We start from the raw sequence: 22,055 nt of genomic DNA, 5'->3' as shown, positions 1-22,055 counted from the left end.
GGGCACAGTGAAGCGTATAATGCATCACGATTTTATCGACCATAAAAGGAGTTGATTAGTTTATCTGATTGCTCAGTGAGATTTTTTTTTTATTTTACTAAACTTAGAGTGGGGATTGAATTGAGGTATTGTTTAACACTTCTTAAACTGCACAGAAGACTCATAAAAAGAACATCAATCCTATATACACATTGGTAGACCCCGTAGGTGGGTAGTGTACTGTAGGCATTGCTTAATGTTCTTGTCAGTATCCCTTCCGCCTTAGCTGCAACCTATTTCATTCCTTTTATTGAACCCCGTTCATATTGTCTTTCTTCCATCTTACTTTCCATACTCTCCTAACAATTGTTCATAGTGCAACTGCGAGGTTTTCCTCTTGCTACACCTTTCAAACCTTTTTACTCACAATTTCCCTTTCAGAGCTGAACGCCCTAATAGGTCCCAGCGCTTGGCTTTTTACTTGAGTTTTATATTCCATTTCATTCCATTCTACACTGGTAGGCACACTGATACCCGTCTGTATCTTGCAAGCACCTGGGCTTTTCTTGGTTATCGCGTCTGCTCTAACTTTTTGACATGGGACTTATAAGCACTATTTATTTCTTTTTGGTCAACCTTTCTTCCTTTCACTTAAAACTTCCAAATCCCTCAATTTTTCATCGTCCATTTCATCAATAGCTTAAACTCTTTTTATGGTTTATGCATTTGACGTCTACACATCCCTTCCATAAAGACAAGTTGGCTCAACAGTTCCTGCCTTGGCTACCATGGACACTCCAATTCTCTTCTCTGTCTAGCAGACACTCTGCTACTTCCTTCCTTCACCTTATCATACTAGCATCATTCGTTATATTCACTACCAGATAACTATACAAATCAACAGGTTCCGTTCTTCCACCATCCATATGAACATTCAGTTCCATCGTCTTGGTTTCTGTTTACCATCATTACCTTACTTTTGTTGACATTTACTCCCAACTTTCTCCTCTCAAATACTTTCACTAGATTTACAGTTTCTGTCCACCATACCCAGTCATTACTATAACTTGCAAGCGTCAGCTATTCCATACTCCATTCGCGTCCCATTTTTGTTTATCCCACAGTTTTGCACACACACACGCACATGTATACATGAGTGTGTGTAGGCGTAAATCAACTCAAGTTTGTTCTCTTTCTCTGCATTTTTACTATTTTCTAAGTTGTGTGTTATTTTTGTCGTGATATTTTAAGAAATATTTAGTTCCCTATTTAGCTTGTGTTTGGACTGATTTGCCTGTGTATTCCTTATTCTTCCATAAAGTGATTTTACGATAAAATTTTTTAGTGTTGGTTAAAGTCTATATATATTATATATATATATATATATATATATATATATATATATATATATATATATATATATATATGTGTGTGTGTGTGTGTGTATACCCTATATAAATATACAGTATATATATATAGTGATAAGGAACTCTTGCCATGAACTCGGCCGTCATATGGCTGTATATCCCAGCCCTACAAGATGGACAGTCAAAAGATACTTTATAAACGCACAAAAAATAAAAAAATACCTAACGTCATTGCTCTTAGTTAAATATATTTCCTTGCATTCTGGTTATAAAGCAAATGAACCGAGACATTTGTCCACTTAGGCCTTCTTTTCTGTTTTATTTAACAGCCAGTTGTGCCGTTTAGAGAGTGACCAGGATGAATTCAAATTGACGGGATTGTGTATGATTTTATTTAGAATTCCTGCCCCTCCCCTTTTTTATTAGCAGTGGTTTCGTTTATACCAAGACATGAATTCAGATTCACTTCGTTTAGTTGTGGTTATTAGTCCCCCCCGCCTTTTTTTTCTTATTAACAAAAGCCTTGTTTCATCTTGCAATCAGATATAAAACTTTCGTATGTGGTGGTGAATGGTTCCAATTTCTTGTTGCTTTCTATGGACAGTAGGGTTGTTTATACTGCAGATTTGAGGTTTTCTTATTTATTCCTCTTTCTCTATTTAAAGCACGTTAACAACGCGAACTGCACTCAGAGTCTAACACTGACATAAAATTCCCCTCCATGTTTGTTAACCTCTATCGACAATAGCATTGTTCTTAGTCGCACGAGATACGAATGCAAATTGACCTCTATTGTACACGGTATAGGACAGCTCCCTCTTTTTGTTGCCTTCTATTGCCACTAGAGTTGTTTATAGCGGGACGAGATATGAATTGACATTGACGCTCTTCTGTGGATCTGAAGTTTATTTTCGATTTATTTTTCGTTTTGTTTGTCTCAGTTGCCAGCATTCCCGCGAAAGAGAGAGCCGCGTTCAAAAGCTCATTGATAAACGGATAAACGCTTTTTACCGAGCAGGTTTTCGTTTCAGTCCATTCGTATTCGGCTGAGGAAAGAGCAGCAACGGTCGGTGGTGGTGGTCTACGCGGGAGGTGGCGTTTTCCTACAATGCACAACACAAGCTCTTCAGCGAGCGCGGGTAGATAGATAGATAGGTAGGTAGGGAACTTCCGTCACGCCGAACCAAAACAAACACCGAGTGCAGCTGGGGAAATCGCAATGTGTATTTTTCCCTTTTGATATTATTTATTATTTTCGTTTTATAAAATCGATGGATAGATGATATTAACATTCTTCCGTCAGAGTAATCAAAACGTCCCTCAAGATGATATTGCATTTGGAAAAATAAAATTTAAGTTTTATTTTTCATGTAAGTTTTGCAATTATTCCCTAGTCTCGTTCATGCGAAACTAACGAAATATTCGGCATTAAAGTCAATGAGAAAAATGAATTAATATGGTCTGGAAAGTATGAAGGGAAAACTGAGAGTTAAAAATAAAAAGAAGCAACTGCAAGGAGCGAGTACTCTGCTATGGCAAAAGGAAGATGGAGTGGTATGTTAAAGTTGCAGAGTAGAAACGTTTTCCAAGAGCCTCCCCTCCACTCCCTCCCTTCCTCCCCTTGCAACTCGCTCCCTCTCCTCCGGCTGGGGGTTGTCGGGATTGGGTTTGGTCCTTAGCAGATACGAAGGGGTTGAATTGAAGGACGACACCGGAGGCCCCTTGTGGTGGCGAGTGTGTTATCGTAAGGAAGAGATACGGAGGGACATTTTCGCGAGAGGAAAAGCCGGGCTAAAGGGGAAACAGGGTGGAGTCTGGAATTGAATGAATCACCGTTCGTAATGGACGGGGTTGGGGACTGGGAGGGAGGGTTCGGCTGTAGTGGGAACGGGTTAGAGGGTGGGTTTGGGTGGTGGACGGAGTGGGTTTCTGGGAGGGGGGGTCTGGTATAGGAACCACGACACGACTCGCCCCTGACCAAACCCCGATACTACGAACGTTTTAGCATGAAGTGCCGACGACTGACTTATGCATCGTGCATTTCTGCTCTTCATTTGGACAAGTTTATACGACAATCTACGATGCTATTTTTGAAGGGAAAGCTCCATGGAGCTGTCTGTCATTCGGCGAGTGCCGAAGTGATGAAATTTGCTTTGGTAGCATCGATGAGGACAGGCGGGAAAGCAGGCGAGGGGCAGTAGGGATGGAGAGAGAGAGAGAGTGAGGGGGACCAGGGGTCGGGAACGAGTAGAGAGAGATACAGGGGCAGGGAAGGCGAGAGAGAGAGAGAGAGAGACAGGGTTTGGGATATCCCATACAGGGGACGTACGTGGGGGTGAGCTACAGTAGGGGTCGATATTCTAGCGTGGGTCCGAGGTATAATATTGCCTTAGTCTTGTTTGTGCCTTCTGTAAGAAAACCCCCCGAGTGTCGCTCCTCCGGGGGGCGGCTTTGACTTGAGTGACCTCTCACATGGAAATGTGAACTTTATTATTTTCCCCCGGGTTTCCGTTCGTCAGCACCATTAGCCAGTGCTTAGCGAGTGACAGTGTGTGTCTATGATCAGCAAAAACATATCAGAAAGAAATATAATAAAAAGTTTATGCGGATCCTTTTTAAAAGTATTTCTCTCTAAAAATGTGATTACCATCGTGATTATAGTGAGGACAAAAGCCGCAGTGTCAACCACCCATGTTTATTTGTCCATGCGATTAGCGAAGAGTGGAAGCATTTTGGAATTTTGGAAAGTAATATTGCAAGATTATTCTGGCCCTCTCCAAAGTGACCTAACCTGTGCCTGACCTCTTTCTTTCCATTTGATTGCTGTAACTCAGTGCCTTTCCTTGATTTTTGTAAGCCTGTTTAAACACGTCTGAAAGACACCTTTTTTACATTTTGTAGAATTTTGATACCTTTTCTACCAAAGCAGCAACTAACTTGCAAGCACTTTCGTGTTCCTGTACTGTGACTGTGTCGTGTTTTCTACGAAAACAATAGAAAAACTCGTTTAGAAACCATTAGACCCAAGATACCCTTAGACCCAAGATGGAAATCCAGGTAGCTTTGGCCGACTTCTCAGAAGAGATTCTCCTCGACCACATCAGGTACCAGTGCGAAGCAACAGGCATAATTTACGACAGCCACGACGCCGGGCCTTACAGCAGCGACGACGACGCCCTCAGAGACAGCAGCAGCTACGACGCGGCCGAGGCCAGCGACGGCCCAGACAAAGCGAGTGCGGAGAGAGGCAGGGAGACACCGACAAGTGTCAAAGCTCGGGCCAGGTCGATTGACAGCGGCGTCTGCATCGTCGACCAGAAGAAGGAGACGACGACCGCGGCAGGAGCCGCCGGAGGCTCTCACAAATTCGACCAGCACGACAGGGAGTCGAGCCTCCGCAGGGCGTTGCCGGACCCTCCTGACGGAGGGCCAGGGAGCAGCTTTAACGCCGGAGCCGCCGCGAGCGTTTCCGATTCAGACGGACAGGCGGCGTCCGCTAGTCTCGATGCTCCTTGCAGTTCCCTCATCCTCCCTTTTAAAAAGGGGGACATTTTTGCGGTAGGTCGTCGGTCGCAATATCAGGCTAATAAAGATGCGGTGCTATCTGTTATTATTATTATTATTATTATTATTATTATTATTATTATTATTATTATTATTATTATTATTATTATTATTATTATTATCCCTTTTTAAAGAGTTGCCTCGTCGGTTCAGATCACTCATTACCCTGCATTCAGGAATAAACTACACTATTTTGCAGTCGATAAATAACATAAAAACAAGATTCAACGTAAATAAAACGAGCCCAACAGAAGGCTGCCTCACACGCTAGACAAGATAAACAACAATCCCGCGGATTCCAGGATCGTTCCAGAGGCGAATAAACAACTCATTCACGTTTCCTGGTAAATCCTCTCTCCATTGCTGTTTTACCACACCCCTTTTCCCCCCATCCAATATTCACGTGTCCTCGATTCCCCTTCCATTCCTCCAGTGTGGAGGACACGAGTTGTTTCACCTCCCACCACACATTCTCGTGAGGAGCGTTGCATGCAACTTCTGGATAGGAAATGCAACATGACCGATCTGGAATTAATCATAGTTCAGCAGCACCTGAGCGTCATGCAACGGGCATGAGCGTCGTGGTTTTATTTTTATTTTTTTTTCTAACTCGGTTGAGAGTGGTATTGGTAAGGGTTGTGTACAGTGTATGGTTATGCTTCATAAAGCGGGAACTGTTGTGAAAGGAGAGAAATAGCTCCAAGGGAAGTTTGGGAGCATACGTCCATAGGAAGTTGAGAGAGAGAGAGAGAGAGAGAGAGAGAGAGAGAGAGAGAGAGAGAGAGAGAGAGAGAATTCCAAGGGATGATTAGTAGTATACGTCCATAGGAAGTTGAGAGAGAGTGAGAGAGAAATTCCATGGGATGTTTGGGAGTATGCGTCCATAGGAAGTTGAGAGAGAGAGAGAGAGAGAGAGAGAGAGAGAGAGAGAGAGAGCTAAATTCAGGAGCATACGTTTATAAGTATTGAGAGAGAGAGAGAGAGAGAAACAGACAGATAGTTCAGAGGTAAGTTTTGGAGTATACGTCCACAAGAAGCTGAGAGAGAGAGATAAGAGAGAAATTTTAAATTGCAGCATTATAGAATTGGAATTACTGTTAAGGAAGTTTGAGGTGTTACAAGCTGTATTGCGAGAAAGAGAACACAGCACGGGAATAAATAGTTCCCTAGTAGAGAGAGAGAGAGAGAGAGAGAGAGAGAGAGAGAGAGAGAGAGAGAGAGAGAGAGAGAGAGAGAGAGAGCTGATAAAATTAAGATATACGTGACCATTGGTATGGACCCCCGCCGTCTCTTCTGCACATGTGGATTACCGCTGACGCTTGAGAGGCAGAGGAAATGCATGCATGTTTGTTCATTACAATACGATGTATTGTAGGTTAAGTTCGAGCATCACACCCAAATCATTTCTATTTATGCTTTCTCCAAGCACCGAATGTTTATTGAGATGTTCCGCACAGTCTGAAGACTAAATTATCTTGGAAATATATATTCTTGAGTTTGGGGCGTTTCTCAAATTAGTGGAGAACGAAAAAGAATACAGACTTTTTGTTATCATAAACCCCTATCGTAGACTGTCTTAGCACAAATGCATTAATTTCACTAGTACTAGTAATAGTATTAGCGTTAGTAATAGGAATAGTATGCAATCCTACATTTAATGACATAATCACGTTAGTTCAAGTAGATATGCAGCCACGAATCCACGCTCTCCCTTATGCAAAATAGCTACATAAATTTGCATACATAGAGCTCTTCTGAAAGCCACTCCCCAAAAAACTCAGTCCCCATAGGCACTTGCATCCGTATATTCATATGCGCAGGGACTTAAGCTCGCTCCCTCAACCCCTGATTTTATTAATGCTAAAGCACAAGCACTCCCTGTTTACATTAATCCACTCGGCAAGCAAATGCAATTGCCTGTACGAATCGATGAACGAGTTCTATAGAAAGTAATTCGTGTTAAAAGCCAAGGTATTGGATCAATAGCTATCAGGCAGGAAATTGATGATGTAGGTTAACACTCGGCAGTACCTGTGCCCTATCCACCCCTTTCTCGTTAATTCTCGAGTCATGTCTTCTTAACCAGTGGGAATTGCCACTTTCTCTCTCTCTCTCTCTCTCTCTCTCTCTCTCTCTCTCTCTCTCTCTCTCTCTCTCTCTCTCTCGCTGTCGTTGTTTACCTCTTAACACTTTATTTTCTTTTTCTCATTCTTTTTACATCTCTTCGTATTATTAGACATTTTAGCTATAAAATAAGAGTACGAAAGCCATTAAATATAACTTCTTTATATCTATTAAGTACTGCTACTACTATTACCGTATTAAGTCTCTTGAAAATCTAATACCATTTTAATTTTCATAACAGCTACTAATACGTATTTTATTCAGAGAATGTTAGGCCATCAGTTATGTGGCCTGCAGTTTGCTTATACAAATGCAAACAGGCATACAAATAGTACACATATACAAATAAGTATGTATACTGTTTTTGTATGTATTTAGTTTAGCCGGGTATATGTAAATACATACTGTATTTTCATATGGGTCTTGAAAATAATGCAGTATAATGCATCAGAAGGCGTGATTAATATATAACAAATATATGGCGGATATATGACAAATTACTGACAAAAGTCTAAACTGGCCTTTAGAATAAAAAAAATCTTCCAATTAGCGCAAACAAACCACAGTGCAAAAAAAAAAAACCACTGCATTGTGGTTGTACGCGTTTTTAAACACGGAGAGTATGTTTGAATGATGATGATTAATATCCAGAGAACAGACTGCGCAAGCACGTACATCCGTACATAAATATTCATATAGATGCAGTTGATGCCTGTTGCACATGTACTATATCATTCTTTTTATGGGGACTGACCAACAAAGCAGTGCTTCCTGATTATATAAATTCTCGAAAGTCGGATTGAAAAAGCTACATTAAACTATTAAAGTTAGTTGTAAATTATAATTGATAATTGTAAAGGAAACCTATCACACTAGTCAGTTGTAATTAGGGATAGAAATCACAGTGTAAGTTATCAGTTAGAGAAAGTCCTTTTGTCCTGCGAATGTTATCCTTTTTTGTATTATCTCTACAGAAAAGAAAGATTTTCACGGGCATAATTCTTATCTCTTTGGTTGACTGCATGAGTGACTGCTGGGTGAATTGACATCCTGATAGAGATAAAAGATGAAATGTCCACTCAAGTATACATATAAGAGAAATATACGAGCATTCACTTACTTGACACTGCGTCCATATTCACTGCAGAACTGACAGCTTGAAGTCCAAGCTTTGAACCTTTCACTGCAGAACTGACAGCTTGAAGTCCAAGCTTTGAACCTTTCACTGCAGAACTGACAGCTTTAACTCCGAGCTTTGAACCTTTCACTGTAGAACTGACAGCTTTAAGTCCAAGCTTTGAACCTTTCACTACAGAACTGACAGCTTCATGTCCAAGCTTTGAATTTTTCACTACAGAACTGACGGCTTCAAGTCCAAGCTTTGAACCTTTCACTGCAGAACTGACAGCTTTAATTCCAAGCTTTGAACCTTTCACTACAGAACTGACAGCTTCAAGTCCAAGAAATGAACATTTCACTACAGAACTGGCAGCTTTAAGTCCAGTCTGTGAACCTTTCACTACAGAACTGACAGTTTTAAGGCCAAGCTTTGAACCTTTCGCTTCAGAGCTGGCAGCTTTAAGCCCAAGCTTTGAATCTTTTCACTGTATATAACTGATAGCTTTAAGTCCAAGCTTTGAACCTTTCACTGCAGAACTGACAGCTGTAAATCCAAGCTTTGAATCATTTTACTGCGGAACTGACGGCTTCAAGTCCAAGAATGGAACATTTCAAAGCAAAGCTGACAGTTTCAAGTCCAAGCTTTGAACCTTTGCATTCAAATCTAGTGCAAAAGAATTTTGTCATTTACTCGTATGTCAAAATTACTTTTGAATCAATGTATTCATTCAATGCCTACATCCTTTAATTAAATTTTTTCATGTCGTTTAAAACTTGTCACTCGATTGGCTGACGTCAGCTCCGCTGTCTTTATGCGGGACATCCGGACCACAGTGGTTGACCGTCATGAGAAGCCATATTAGGCTATAATTTACCTTGTCAGAGTCTTCTATGGTGTTTTTATCTTGTTTACTATTGAAAATGACGTTAAGGAATAGCAAAGGTTGATGTCGTTAGCAGGAAATGTTGCAGTCAGGAAGTATTTATGAAAAATGTGTGAATTCAATAATTATCAAAGTTTCATTACTTAGCGTCAGTAACAAATCTTTGAATTTAATCATTATAAAATAATTTCCGTCAGAAACAAAGTCCTACGAAGTACTGGTTCAAAATCTTATCTGTGACGCTAATTGCAAAAAGTCCCGTTTTATGATGCTGATGCTTAAAGTAACGTGTTCATTTATTACAGTGTTAAGTCCAGATGTGCAGTATTTGTAAAATTCCACTCAGTTATCTCCACTTAAAGTGTAGTGGCGCCAGTTGTAAAAGTTTTAAAGGCGGTGTCATACTCCTTCCGCCTTTTAGTCTCGCCACCAAACTCCTCCGCGCCAGTTATCCAATATCTGCTCCCTGCAGTGAGTAAGCGTAGCGTAGCGCCGTCAGTGCACCTCACGTTGTGCACTGTAGGCATTACTTAAGGTTCTTTGCAGCGTCCCTTCGATCCCTAGCTCCAACCCCTTTCATTCCTTTTGTACTCCGTTCTTGCTCTCTTCCATCTGACTTCCCATCCTCCTAACAATTGGTTCATAGTTCAACCGCGAGTCTTTCATCTTGTTATGCCTTTTAAAACCCTTTTACTCTCAATTTCAGTTTCATCGCTGAATGACCTTGTAGGTCCCATCGCTTGATCTTTGGCCTAAATTTCATAATTCATTCCATTCCGATCCTATATCAAATGTATATTTTTGCTAAGTTGACCTCGCTTGTGATCGGTTTGGTGACGTCATATAAGAATTGATATTAGCGGCTGGCTGATTGATTTATAGCTACCAAAACTGGCGTGACAATGACATGAGCGGCGTCAACTTAGCCGTTAGTATTTACTAATGAATGCAAATTAATATGCCAAATGGCTAAAGATAATTGAAAGCAAAAACACGATTCTGGGACTTAAATGAATTTGAAGTTTTACATTAGCGGCGTCAGTTTAGCCGTCAGTATTTACTACTGAATGCAAAATTAATATGCCAAATGGCTAAAGACAATTGAAAGCAAAAACGCTTGTGGGACTTATATAAATTTTAACTTCTTGCCATTCACGAGAATATCCCCGGCTGCGATGGCGTCTTCGGGAAAGTTGTTTTCCGGATGCCCAAAAAGCAAAAGCGGTGCAGCGCGAAAGTTTTAAGTAACGGTTTCAAAAAGTTCGAAAATCACAAGTAACTTTAGAAAATTTGAATGTTTGTAGTAAAGGGTTAAAAGTTTTCAGATGGCGTCCGGAGTTACGTAAGGTCTCCATAGTGGCGCCGCGCACTAGCTTCTAGAACGGGGTCACTTCCGAGGGCCAGTTATAAGGATTATTTCTAATAGGTCCGAGGAACTTTAGTTTTTGAACGTTAGTTAGGAACATTAATTTTGGAACTTTACTTAGGAAAGTTGATTTTTTAACGTTAATTAGGAGCATTAATTTTGGAACTTTACTTAGGAAAGTTGATTTTTGAACTTTAATTAGGAACATTAATTTTGGAACGTTACTTAGGAAAGTTGATTTTGGAACGTTACTTAGGAACGTTAATTTTGGAATGTTACTTAGGAACATTAATTTTGGAACGTTACTTAGGAACGTTAATTTTGGAACGTTTATTAGGAATTTCAATTTTGGAACGTTAATTAGGAGCGTTAATTTTGGAACGTTATTTAGGTTCGTTAGTTAGGAACTTTAATTTTTGAACGTTTATTAGGAACGTTAATTGGGAACGTTAATTTTGGAACGTTAATTAAGAACGCTGATTTTGGCTCGTGAAAGCATTATTGATTATTGAAGTCCCCGGCAGCATCAGGTGGCGGAAGTGGTAATCGATAAAATCTGAGATTGTCCCATATGTCAAAAAAATACACTCCCACGCAAACACGCACGCGCGCACACACATATGTATACATATATGTATATATATATATATATATATATATATATATATATATATATATATATATATATATATATATATATATATATATATATATTTATATATGTATACATTATGTATGTATAATTTCAAATGGATTTGAATATTGTATGTTTAATTATTATTATTATTATTATTATTATTATTATTATTATTATTATTGTTGTTGTTGTTGTTTTATGTAACAGTTATAGAAATCTAGGGATGAAAGGCTACTGCTAATTGAATGTTGTGTTTTATTATTATTATTATTATTATTATTATTATTATATATAAATGTTCCGAATCTCTTGCATCTTGAGTTGAAAGTTGATTCAGTGCATATTACCACCAAATTCATATCATGTTATAATCCTTCACACGCAAATCTGAGTTCCCCGAATTTCCAAAGTAATTACTAGTCCCCAAATCGGTCAGAATTCCTTATATATAGTATTCCACACTGACATATAGAATATAAGGTACCAGTTTGTAAAGAAAATGAAGAAAAAAAAGCTTTTACCTTCTGTTACTTCTTTCAAATGAACACCATATTCTTTGGAAGCTTAAATTTCAAGTCAGTGGTTCCTATGGGCTTGTTCCATATGAACAAGATTCATGTTCTGAATAATAATAATAATAATAATAATAATAATAATAATAATAATAATAATAATGATTATCGTGTAACAATGGGAGGGGGAAAATGTTGTGCGTGTAATGAGTACATTAATAATAATAATACTCAAATCCTTCAATTATTTTGTTCCGAAAATGCAGTGTGCTAGGAAGATTTATATTAAGTGTTTATATCTTGAGCTTCAGAACCGGGTTTATTGAGGTGATTTCGTGAAATTTTTGAGTCTTTTACCAACATTTCCAGGAATAGCTGAAATATTCAATTTACATTTTGCCGTTTCTGAATAGCTTCTCTTTTTTCGTTGTGTATCTTTTCTGTTAGTGTGTGTGGTAGAGAGGAGGAAAAAGAGTTTCTGAATAGAATCAGTCTTTTATTTTGTTTCCCTGTGTTTATGCGGGTGATTGAGAGAAAGAAAGAGATTTTCTGAAAGGATTTACTCTTTCATTTTGTTTTCCTTGTGTTTGTATGGATGATAGAGAGGAAGAAAAAGAGATTTTCTGAACGGATTTATTCTTTTATTTTGGTGTTTTTGTGTTTGTGTGTGTGTGTGTATGGTAGAGAGAAAGAAAAAGAAATATTCTGAATAGCTGTGCTTTTATTTCTTGTTTCTCTTGTGTTTGTGTGTGTGATAGAGAGAAAGAAAAGGAGATTTTCTGAGTAGATTTATTCTTTTATTTTGCTTCTCTTGTGTTTGTGTGTGTGATAGAGAGAAAGAAAAGGAGATTTTCTGAATAGATTTATTCTTTTACTTTGTTTCTCTTGTGTTTGTGTATGTGATTATGTGATGGAGAGTATGTTTGTGTGTGCGATAGAGAGAGGAAAAAAAAATTTTTCAAAATAAATTTCCTTATTTATTTTTTTCTCTTCTGTTTGTGTGTGTGTGATAGAGAGAAAGAAAAAGAGAATTCGCTGATACCAGAAACTGTGCGCGTGTGTGCCATCATCCTAACTGCCCAGCGAAGGAGACAAGTTTGTCATATAAATAAGGTTGGACAAAACTTTGATTTTATCCGAGTGTCTTGGAAGAATTCTTGATCTTGGGAACCACTTCTCACAGGTCACTCACAGTTCGAATATTCACGTAACCGGATGACCTGTGTTGACATATATAGTGATATAATGGATTTGATCGATGTTTGCAGATGTGGCGATTAGCACGCTGTTATTTCACAGCAATTTATCACTCATTGCCATCGATTTTTTTTTTATGTATTTGAAAGTTTGTGCGCATGCGTCTGCCGTTGTACGAGACTGTTCAATGGAGATAGTCTCTCTTTGTAGCAGAAGGATAGGATGTTTTTGTAGGACCCGCTTTCAATTCATGACTTCTGAAGCATGTACCATGAAAAGAAATGGATTGTGTTTCAGCATTTCATGTCGTGAGAGAGAGAGAGAGAGAGAGAGAGAGAGAGAGAGAGAGAGAGAGAGAGAGAGAGAGAGAGAGGGAGAGAATTTTATTAAATCCACCTTGTGGTTTGTACGTGGCCGGCGTCCCAAGATTGACCATGGGTCTGTCAAATACTGCTCATTTTCCCCCCATCAGCCGAGTATTGCAGTAGTTTTCGGGCAATTTTAAAACTGATTTCATGACATTCAGGAGACACGCTGAACTTACTGAGCTTCCCTTTGCAAGTAACATTCAACCTGGTTGGAATTCTCCCAAGGTGTGTTTCTCCCCTCATTTTGTTTGTTTATTTTCTAGTTTTTGTAAATATTTACGCTTTTCCAAGACGTGCAAGAAGGTTTCACCGTTAGCAAAGAGTTCATTAGCGGTTTAAAGAAAAGATGGTCTAAATCCTGGCTTGGTATTCGTTGCTAATAATGAGAGGAACTTGAACACAGAAAAAAAGAGAGAGCGGAAGCATATAGGTTACTAAATGTTAACTTGATGGAGACTGGAGAAAGTGAAAGCGTCTGATGGGTTTTCATTGAAAAGGTTTGAGAAAGGGAAAATTGACGAAAATTATGAGTTAGAAAGGAAATCTAATAGAGACTGAGGATTCCAAACTAAAAGGAGTTGGGGGGAGGATTGAAATTTTTGATGTCTTTTAATAAAGGTTCGTAAATGAAGGAAGGAAATAGTTATTTATTGGAGAGAATGGAGGCCATAAATCGCTAAGACCTATCTCTGTATCAGTTCCAAAGGGCATAGGTTCGAATCCTGGCTGGTTCAGATGCACTTATCTTACAGTTCCCTTTGAGTGTAAGTTATTCCGAAATTTAAAAGGGTGGTTTATATTGAACATTTCACACACACATATATATATAATATATTTAATATATATATGTGAAATATACTGATATATATTATACATTGCACACACAGAGACACACACACACACACACACACACACACACATTTATATATATATATATATATATATATATATATATATATATATATATATATATATATATATATATATATATATATATATATATATATATATATATATATATATATATATATATATATATATATATATATATATATATATATATGTATATATATGTTATGGCAGAGTCATCAACACTCCCTTGACACATGGTAAAAGTATTCACTGGAGCCGGACATCACACACAACCACTTATCACACACACACACAGAGAGAATTTGATATTATACAACATTTGTAGCTTAATGTTTGAGATATATATATATATATATATATATATATATATATATATATATAAATATATATTGTATATATATTCTGCTGTCTCCCCACCCTGTCCCTACCTACCCTGCCCCACCCAGGGCAGACAAACAAGGATGAAGATCCACTTTCCCCCCGGGCAGGAGAAACCCGTTTGCAGGGGTGGGTGGCTGTGTCATTCTTCCCTACTGTCACCCGATTAGGACAAGCAAGATCCACTTGATTTTATTATTATTATTATTATTATTATTATATTATATTATATTATTATTATTATTATTATTATTATTATTATTATATTAAAATTAGCAATTTGATTGCTCTTGAGGAAATATTTTAAATTGTCGTTAGAAAGTCGTGTTTTAACATTTATCTTTTTAGTATACTTAGGGACGTTTCTGAGTCTTCACTGGTACTGTTTCGTTCTCACGATTTAAGATGGTGAATTCTTCGTTGGTTCGCTACGAAAATATTTCAGGTCACCGTTTTTCTACGAGTGATAAGATTTGCTGCCAATTTGTCAGGATAGGCAAGCGTGCAATTAGTTTCTTTAGTTAACGTTTACTGAATGACTTGGAGAGTTTTAGTGTGACTGCACGTCAAAATTTCTTTCATCCATTTCTTCTCGTGTAATTGAGTTTTTTGAGCGGTGTAGGTTTTAGGGGAAAATGAATAATTAATTATTCTTTTTATTCCTAACTTCATTCGTTATGCAATTATGGTCGATATTAATTTGTAGATTTAAAATTAATATATAAAAAATTGAAATTTTTATCTGATTTTTTCAACGAAAACCAATAAAAAAAGCTTTGTTTATGGAGAAAAATCTTTGTTAGGCATGTTTTACTAGAATAATGCATTGTAGAGCTACACTCAACTTTCTTTTCCCGAATCTAAGCAGTAGGGAATATGTATAAAAGAGAATTTTCAAGGTATCTTGCATAGACACCTGCTCTCTGTCCCATCTAAGTGAAGATACCCCGACAAAATTGTTTAAATAATAGATCGATGTATTATTTTGTACTGTCATTAGGTAGTGGTATCGTCTTAATTACCATTTTCAGTGGTGTATTCGGCTACATATGTGTATTTGCCTAATATCCGAAAGACAAGACGTAGCTTTTTTTTTTGCGTTGTTTATCTTACTATGGAAGAATCACTTTCTCCCTTCCGAAGTGTCAGCTTTTATTCATGGAGTTCTGTTCATACGTTTCAGTTAAAGCTTTCCAAGCCATTTCTGTGTTATTTATTTATTTATGTATGTATTTATTTACTTACTTATTTATCCATTCATTTTTTGTTTGTTTGAAGAGAGCCGAAGAAGAATAAAGGTTTCCGTAGTCCAAGTTGAAATAAGAATCAAGATATTTATTTTTTAAGATGACAGGGACTTTGCATATCATGTAATACTCTTAATTAATGTAGATTTTATGTCATTTACTTTTTTTCTAAGAATTATCATTATGCATACTTAAACGGGTCTGGATTAATTAGAGGAAACGTATGACATCTCATTATTTCGAGATTGCATCATAGTAAGTCTTTGCAAGAGAAAGCAATTAAAAGAATGGTGTGATTAATCCCATTTCCATAATACCTTGACACAATTTTCTCCCTGACATGAGTTATATAATTTTATTTTATAAATTTCTTGTATGTTAAAAGCTCTTGGTTTAATTTACTGAAAGACGTCTATGATTTGGACCATCAAAAGGATGGTCTCTTGTGTGTCAACTTTTCACAACTTGTATTTTAACAGAGATCTTTCACATTCATAATTGATCCCTTATTCCCTTTTCCCTCCGAGAGGAACTAGATTTGGTAAATATCAGCACCAATATGCCATAAATGGCCTCGCTGTCGAACTTCTCCGTTCCAGAGGTCCTTTATTCCTCACACCGTTGGACTGTGGAACAGCCTCCCTGAAGATATCGTACCATTGGAACCTCAAAAGTTCAAGCGAAGATGCAATGCATTGCTAATCTAAAACAATTCTCGTGTATTTTTAGTAATTTACTGACATTTTTATGTTTATTAATTTGTTGATTTAGTTTTTTTATTTTTTAATAAGTGATTTCTTCTTTCTGTATTTCCCATTACCTTCTGTTACTTCTGTCGAATGAACACCATATTCTTTGGAAACTTGAATTTAAAAATAAAGTCAGTGGTCCATGTGGGCTTGTTGCATATGAACAGGGTTCATCTTCTGAATAATAATAATGATGATAATAATAATAATAATAATAATAATAATAATAATAATAATAATAATAATAATAATAATAATAATAGTAGTAGTAGTAGTAGTAATAGTTGTAATAATAATAATAATAATAATAATAATAATAATAATTTTTCATGTTTTTATGTAGTTTGCCTTTGGTATCGATACCTTTTTAACTCGTAACTGCTTAGTAACGCTAATTTTGATATGATATCAATATTTATCTGGCGCAATACTGACAGTTCTCAGGCGTCCTTCCCACTTGAAAGGAAAGCTCTAAATGACTTTTCGTTCTATTGAATTGTTAGTATAATTTTATAAAAAAAAAAAAAATCTTCCACCTGTAGAAAGTCTGCCACAAAGACCTGTCATCTAGAATTGACATTCGCCCCTTCAAGCTAATAAATCAATCTTATCCATTTTCTCCCCTTCTTCATTCGAGGGTTAATCATAGCCAGCTTCGCCATGTCAAAAAGAACAGAATTCTATTAAAAAGTTTACATATGATTTTGAGTTTATGGGAATTGTATTATTATATATATTTCGAAAATATAAGGAAAGAAATTTTGTGTTGATTGGTAACCCCTGGTGAATTATTCTTACCTGAGTTGAGGAAATTTGAAATACGTATGCTGACTTGTATTTTAAGATATCAGGATAGCAATGTTGTTTAATACTACTAGTGAATTATTTTTAACTAAGTTGTGGAAAATTTAAATATGTATTCTGGCTTTATTCTTGGTCGATGATCTTTGCATTTCTAAATGAAAAACCGAGTAAGTTATGCATTATCACAGCTGCTTTGTTTCCAGGAACGTTACCAAATTCATCAAGACTGTAAAATGAATATTTTTTATTTAGTTGTCTTCCAGTTTTTCTGTCCATGATAGGATTCCATTGAATATAAAGTCTATAGTTTTGTTTTGTTTTTAATCGAGGTTATAGTTATGAATATGTACGACTTGGTAGCGATTTACTGTAGCTCGCAGAAATAAATGTTATTACTTTTGAGTCATTAGTTATCGAGGTCTGAATTCTAGTAAGTTTGCTATTCAAATTTTGTAGGTGGTTTGTCTACAGTATGTGCATTCTGAGTAGGTAACATGGCTATATTAGTAAGCGTTTAAGATATGATTGTTAATATTTTTATAATTTCTGTTGTTGTTGTCGTTGCTATTAGAAAATGTCAGTGACATTAAATGTTAAATAAATTATCAAGGTGCATTGTATGAAGCTTTCCTTGACTTGAAGACTTAAGTGCAATGATTTCTGTACTGGTTTTCTCACGGTGTAACCTTTTTCTTCATTCTCTGTAAAATGACGTGATTCAGGGAAGACCTGCCCAGACATTCTAGTTCATTCTTCGGTGACCTGACCATGTGTTGTCGAGTTCCCAGACTTGATGATATTAGGAGCAAATCCAAAAAGAAAAAAAATAAGCACAGATAAAAAGAGACAAGTATAAATAGTTACTCCCACAGTAACAGAAAATATTATTGCGGGAACTTTTGTAAATACCCCTTTTTGTTTAGCATGGATAGAACTCATTTTTTTTTTCAAAAGGTTACTATTGTGTCTTGTTTCAAGAAGGGTTACTAATTTTTTTTTCAAAAAAATGTTATTTGTTTCATAAAGGGTTGCTAATGTTTTTTTTTTTTGTTTCAAAAGGTTACCCGTGTTTTTTTCAAAAAGGGTTACTAATATTTCTTGTTTCAAAAAGGGTTACTGATATTTTTTTATTTCGAAAAGGTTTACTAATTGCTTTGTTTTTAAAAATGGTTACTAATTTTTTGCTTCATAAAGGGTTACTAATGCTCTTTGTTTCAAAAAGGGTTACAATATTATTTTTTTAAGGGTTACTAATGTATTTTTATTCCAAAAAGGGTTACTAATGTTTTTTTTAAACTGTTACTAATGTTTTTATGTTTCAAAAAGGGTTATCCGTGTTTTTTGTTTCAAAAAGGGTTACTAATGTTTTCTGATAAAAAAAGTTACTAATGTTTTTCGTTTAAAAAAGGGTTACTAATGCGTTTCGTTTCAAAAAGGGTTACTAATGTTTTTAATTTCAAAACAGTTTTTGTTTCAAAAAAGGGTTATTGTTTTTTTGGAAATGGTTATTAATGTTTCTTGTTTCAAAAAGGGTTACTAATATTTTTTATTTCAAAATGGTTTACTAATTTTTTTTTGTTTTAAAAAGTGTTACTAATGTTTTATGTTTCAAAAAGGGTTACTGATTTTTTTCGTTTTTAAAAGGGTAACTAATGTTCCTTGTTTCAAAAAGGGTTACTAATGTTTTTTGTTTCTAAAAGGATTGCTACTGTTTCTTGTTTCAAAAAGGGTTACTAATGTTTTATGTTTCAAAAAAGGGTTAATAATGTTTTTTGTTTTGAAAATAGTTACTAATGTTTTTCGTTTCAAAAATGGCTACTAATGTTTTTTGTTTCTCAAAGGGTTACTAATGTTTTTTGTATGAAAAAGGGTTTAATGTTTTTTGCTTGAAAATAGGGGTTACTAATGTTTTTGTTTAAAGAAGTTTTACTATTTTTTTTATTGTTTCAAAAAGGGTTACTAAGGTTTTTTGTTTCAAAAATGGTTACTAATATTTTTTGTTTTAAAAAGGGTTACTAATGTTTTTTTTTTCAAAAAGGGTTAGTAAGTTTTTGTTTCAAAAAGGATTACTAATGTATTTTGCTTCAAAAAGGGTTAGTAATGTTTTTTGTTTGAAAAAGGGTTACTAATGTTTTTTGTTTGAAAAAGGGTTACTAATGTTGTTTCTTTCAAAAAGGGTTATTCAGGTTTTTTGTTTCAAAAAGTATTACTATTGTTTTTCGTTTCAAAAAGGTTTACCTATATTTTTTTTTATTTCAAAAAGGGTTACTAGTGTTTTTGTTTCGAAAAGGATTACTATTGGTTTTTTAAGGGTTACTAATTTTTTGTTTCTAAAAGGGTTAATGATGTTTTTTGTTTTAAAAAGGGAGGAATACTATTGTTTTTTTAAGGGTTACTAATTTTTTGTTTCTAAAAGGGTTAATAATGTTTTTTGTTTCAAAAGGGTTACTAATGTTTTTTGTTTCAAAAAGGGTTACTAAAGTTTTTTGTTTCAAAAACGGTTACTAATGTTTTTTGTTTCAAAAAGGGTTACTAATGTTTTTTGTTTAAAAAAGGGTTACTAATGTTTCCAAAAGGGTTATTTTATTCTTTATGAAAAGCCGGCGACTCTGCCGTGGTGCAGGACTACAGCAACTACAGAATTTTAAAGCTGATGGGAAATTGAAAGGCTTTAGAAAGCACAGCGCTTGCCTGCTCTCCTTGCGGGAGTTGCATGACCTTGCAGTTCATGCTGTCGAATATCAAACCTCTGAAATTTTTGGAAAATGGCCTTTGATTACGCTGTGAGGTGACCCCGGGGTCAAGTGGGAGACGTGATGGGCAAGAGACCGTGACTGACTGTAAATTATTCGTTGATGATGCGTTTTAAAACTCGTGATTTATTTTGTAGTTCGGTTTTATAGTCTCAGCGGGGCTGGCGAGTGAGGGGAGGGCGTGGACAAGCGTTGTCTGTTCCCAGTCCTCTTTATTTTTCAAAACATTTCTTTATTGTCATGTGTTGTGGATATAATTAGTTATTTGAAGCATAGGTTTTCATTAATTTTATCCCAAATATCTTAATCCGAGGCTCGATTGCATTATTCACATAATAATAATAATAATAATAATAATAATAATAATAATAATAATAATAATAATAATAATAATAATAATAAGTTTGGCAACGCTAATTTGTGACTTTGAAAGCCCACCATTGGCTAGGTATGTTGAGTTGGACTAAAGTCGCTTCCTGTCACTGTAATTTTAAGTGGCGCTGTTATGATGAGCATTAATTCTCTAGAATTAGAAACTGACCTTCTTATGGTCAGCTTCTGATTCTTGGGTTCTCTTCCTGTGTGTTTTACCTGGCGACAGTGTGTACAGGTATGTGACAGATTAATTCCCGGAACCTTCTCCTAATGGTTGTGGTTCAGAATTGACGTTAACCATTAAATGATAATCGTGTTGGTTTTCAAGCTGAATGGTTTTCTTTTAAAGGCATTGCACATGACAGTCAGATTCCTCCAGGCTAGTCGTATGGGTTGTAACTCAAATTCCACGCTAATCAGTAACCATGCTCATGATCTTTGTCGTAATCTGTGTTAAAACAGTACAGACTAACAGGCTAACATTGTTTACAAAATGAAATTTTTCCTATCAAGCTTAGAAATTATTGAGGGATTTTTTGTTTACAAAGTAAAATTTTGCTTATCAAGTTTAGTAATTATTTAATAAAATAAAAACTACACAGGCTAGAGGGCTGCAATTTTGTATGTTTGATGCTTGGAGGGTGGATGATCAACTTACCAAACTACAGCCCTCTAGCTTCAGTAGTTTTTAGGGATTTTTTGTCTGCAAAGTAAAATTTTGCTTATCAAGTTTAAGAATTATATAATGATTTTTTGTTTACAAATTAGAATTTGGGATCAAATTTGGAAATTATTTGGTGATTTTTTTATAAGTTATCAGTTGGCCTTTGCAGAAACGGGTTAGCAGGCTTATTTTGGTAAATTCCTTCTTGACAATAGTATAAGTAATACTTCCTTCAGTTTATTATAATATTTTCATCTTTGTGTATATCTCTGACTTAATGACTAAAAAATAGTTTTATTTATAACTATATTAAATGACATACTTTGTATTTAATGATTGTAGGAAAATGTAATGTAGGAGTTTTGACAATTTTTCATAAGTCAATATCTGCCTTAGTAACAGACCACCTCCAACAAAAACCAATTACATTTTGTACACAGTAAACCCTGTTATTGGGACTGCAATTCTTTATTTACCTTTCAATGCAGTAAACCCTGTTTTGGGAACTGAATATTTTATCCGTTAAAAACTCAACCTTTGGTCCTTTCTCTCTCTCTCTCTCTCTCTCTCTCTCTCTCTCTCTCTCTCTCTCTCTCTCTCTCTCTCTCTCTCAGAAGGTATTACAGAAAATTATCTCTCATGAGATGTGCTGCAATTAATTCTCTCTCTCTCTCTCTCTCTCTCTCTCTCTCTCTCTCTCTCTCTCTTACTCTCTCTCTCTCTCTCATGTGATGTTACCAAAAATTCTCTCATGTGATGTATTGCAAATAATTCTCTCTCTCTCTCTCTCTCTCTCTCTCTCTCTCTCTCTCTCTCTCTCTCTCTCTCTCTCATGTGATGTTACCAAAAATTCTCTCATGTGATGTATTGCAAATAATTCTCTCTCTCTCTCTCTCTCTCTCTCTCTCTCTCTCTCTCTCTCTCTCTCTCTGATTAAAGTAGGGTGTAATCTTTTTAATGAATTTTAAGTAGTTTTTTAGGGTGGAGGGTCTCCCCTTATCATCCCACAACGAAAGCAAGAATTCTGTTCCATCAAGTAACTCACCGATGTTATTCTACTCTTGCAGGTGTTGTTAGAGGACAGTGACACCTGGT

General features: G+C 36.0%; 1 protein-coding gene across 1 annotated transcript in view; it reads left to right on the top strand.

Annotated features, from left to right (window-relative positions):
• The first annotated feature begins 4,292 nt into the window (after positions 1 to 4,292).
• LOC136838721 (uncharacterized) overlaps positions 4,293 to 22,055 on the top strand; it is a 418,623-nt gene continuing 400,860 nt past the window's right edge. The window contains 2 exon segments of the mRNA XM_067104155.1: positions 4,293 to 4,904; positions 22,028 to 22,055. The exon segment at positions 22,028 to 22,055 is cut by the window's right edge and continues 33 nt beyond it. Coding sequence (XP_066960256.1) covers positions 4,392 to 4,904; positions 22,028 to 22,055 — 541 coding nt within the window. The 5' untranslated portion in view covers positions 4,293 to 4,391.

Source organism: Macrobrachium rosenbergii, chromosome 5 (assembly GCF_040412425.1).
Source record: "Macrobrachium rosenbergii isolate ZJJX-2024 chromosome 5, ASM4041242v1, whole genome shotgun sequence".
Taxonomy (NCBI): domain Eukaryota; kingdom Metazoa; phylum Arthropoda; class Malacostraca; order Decapoda; family Palaemonidae; genus Macrobrachium; species Macrobrachium rosenbergii.
This window is presented reverse-complemented; position numbering and strand designations above follow the sequence as displayed.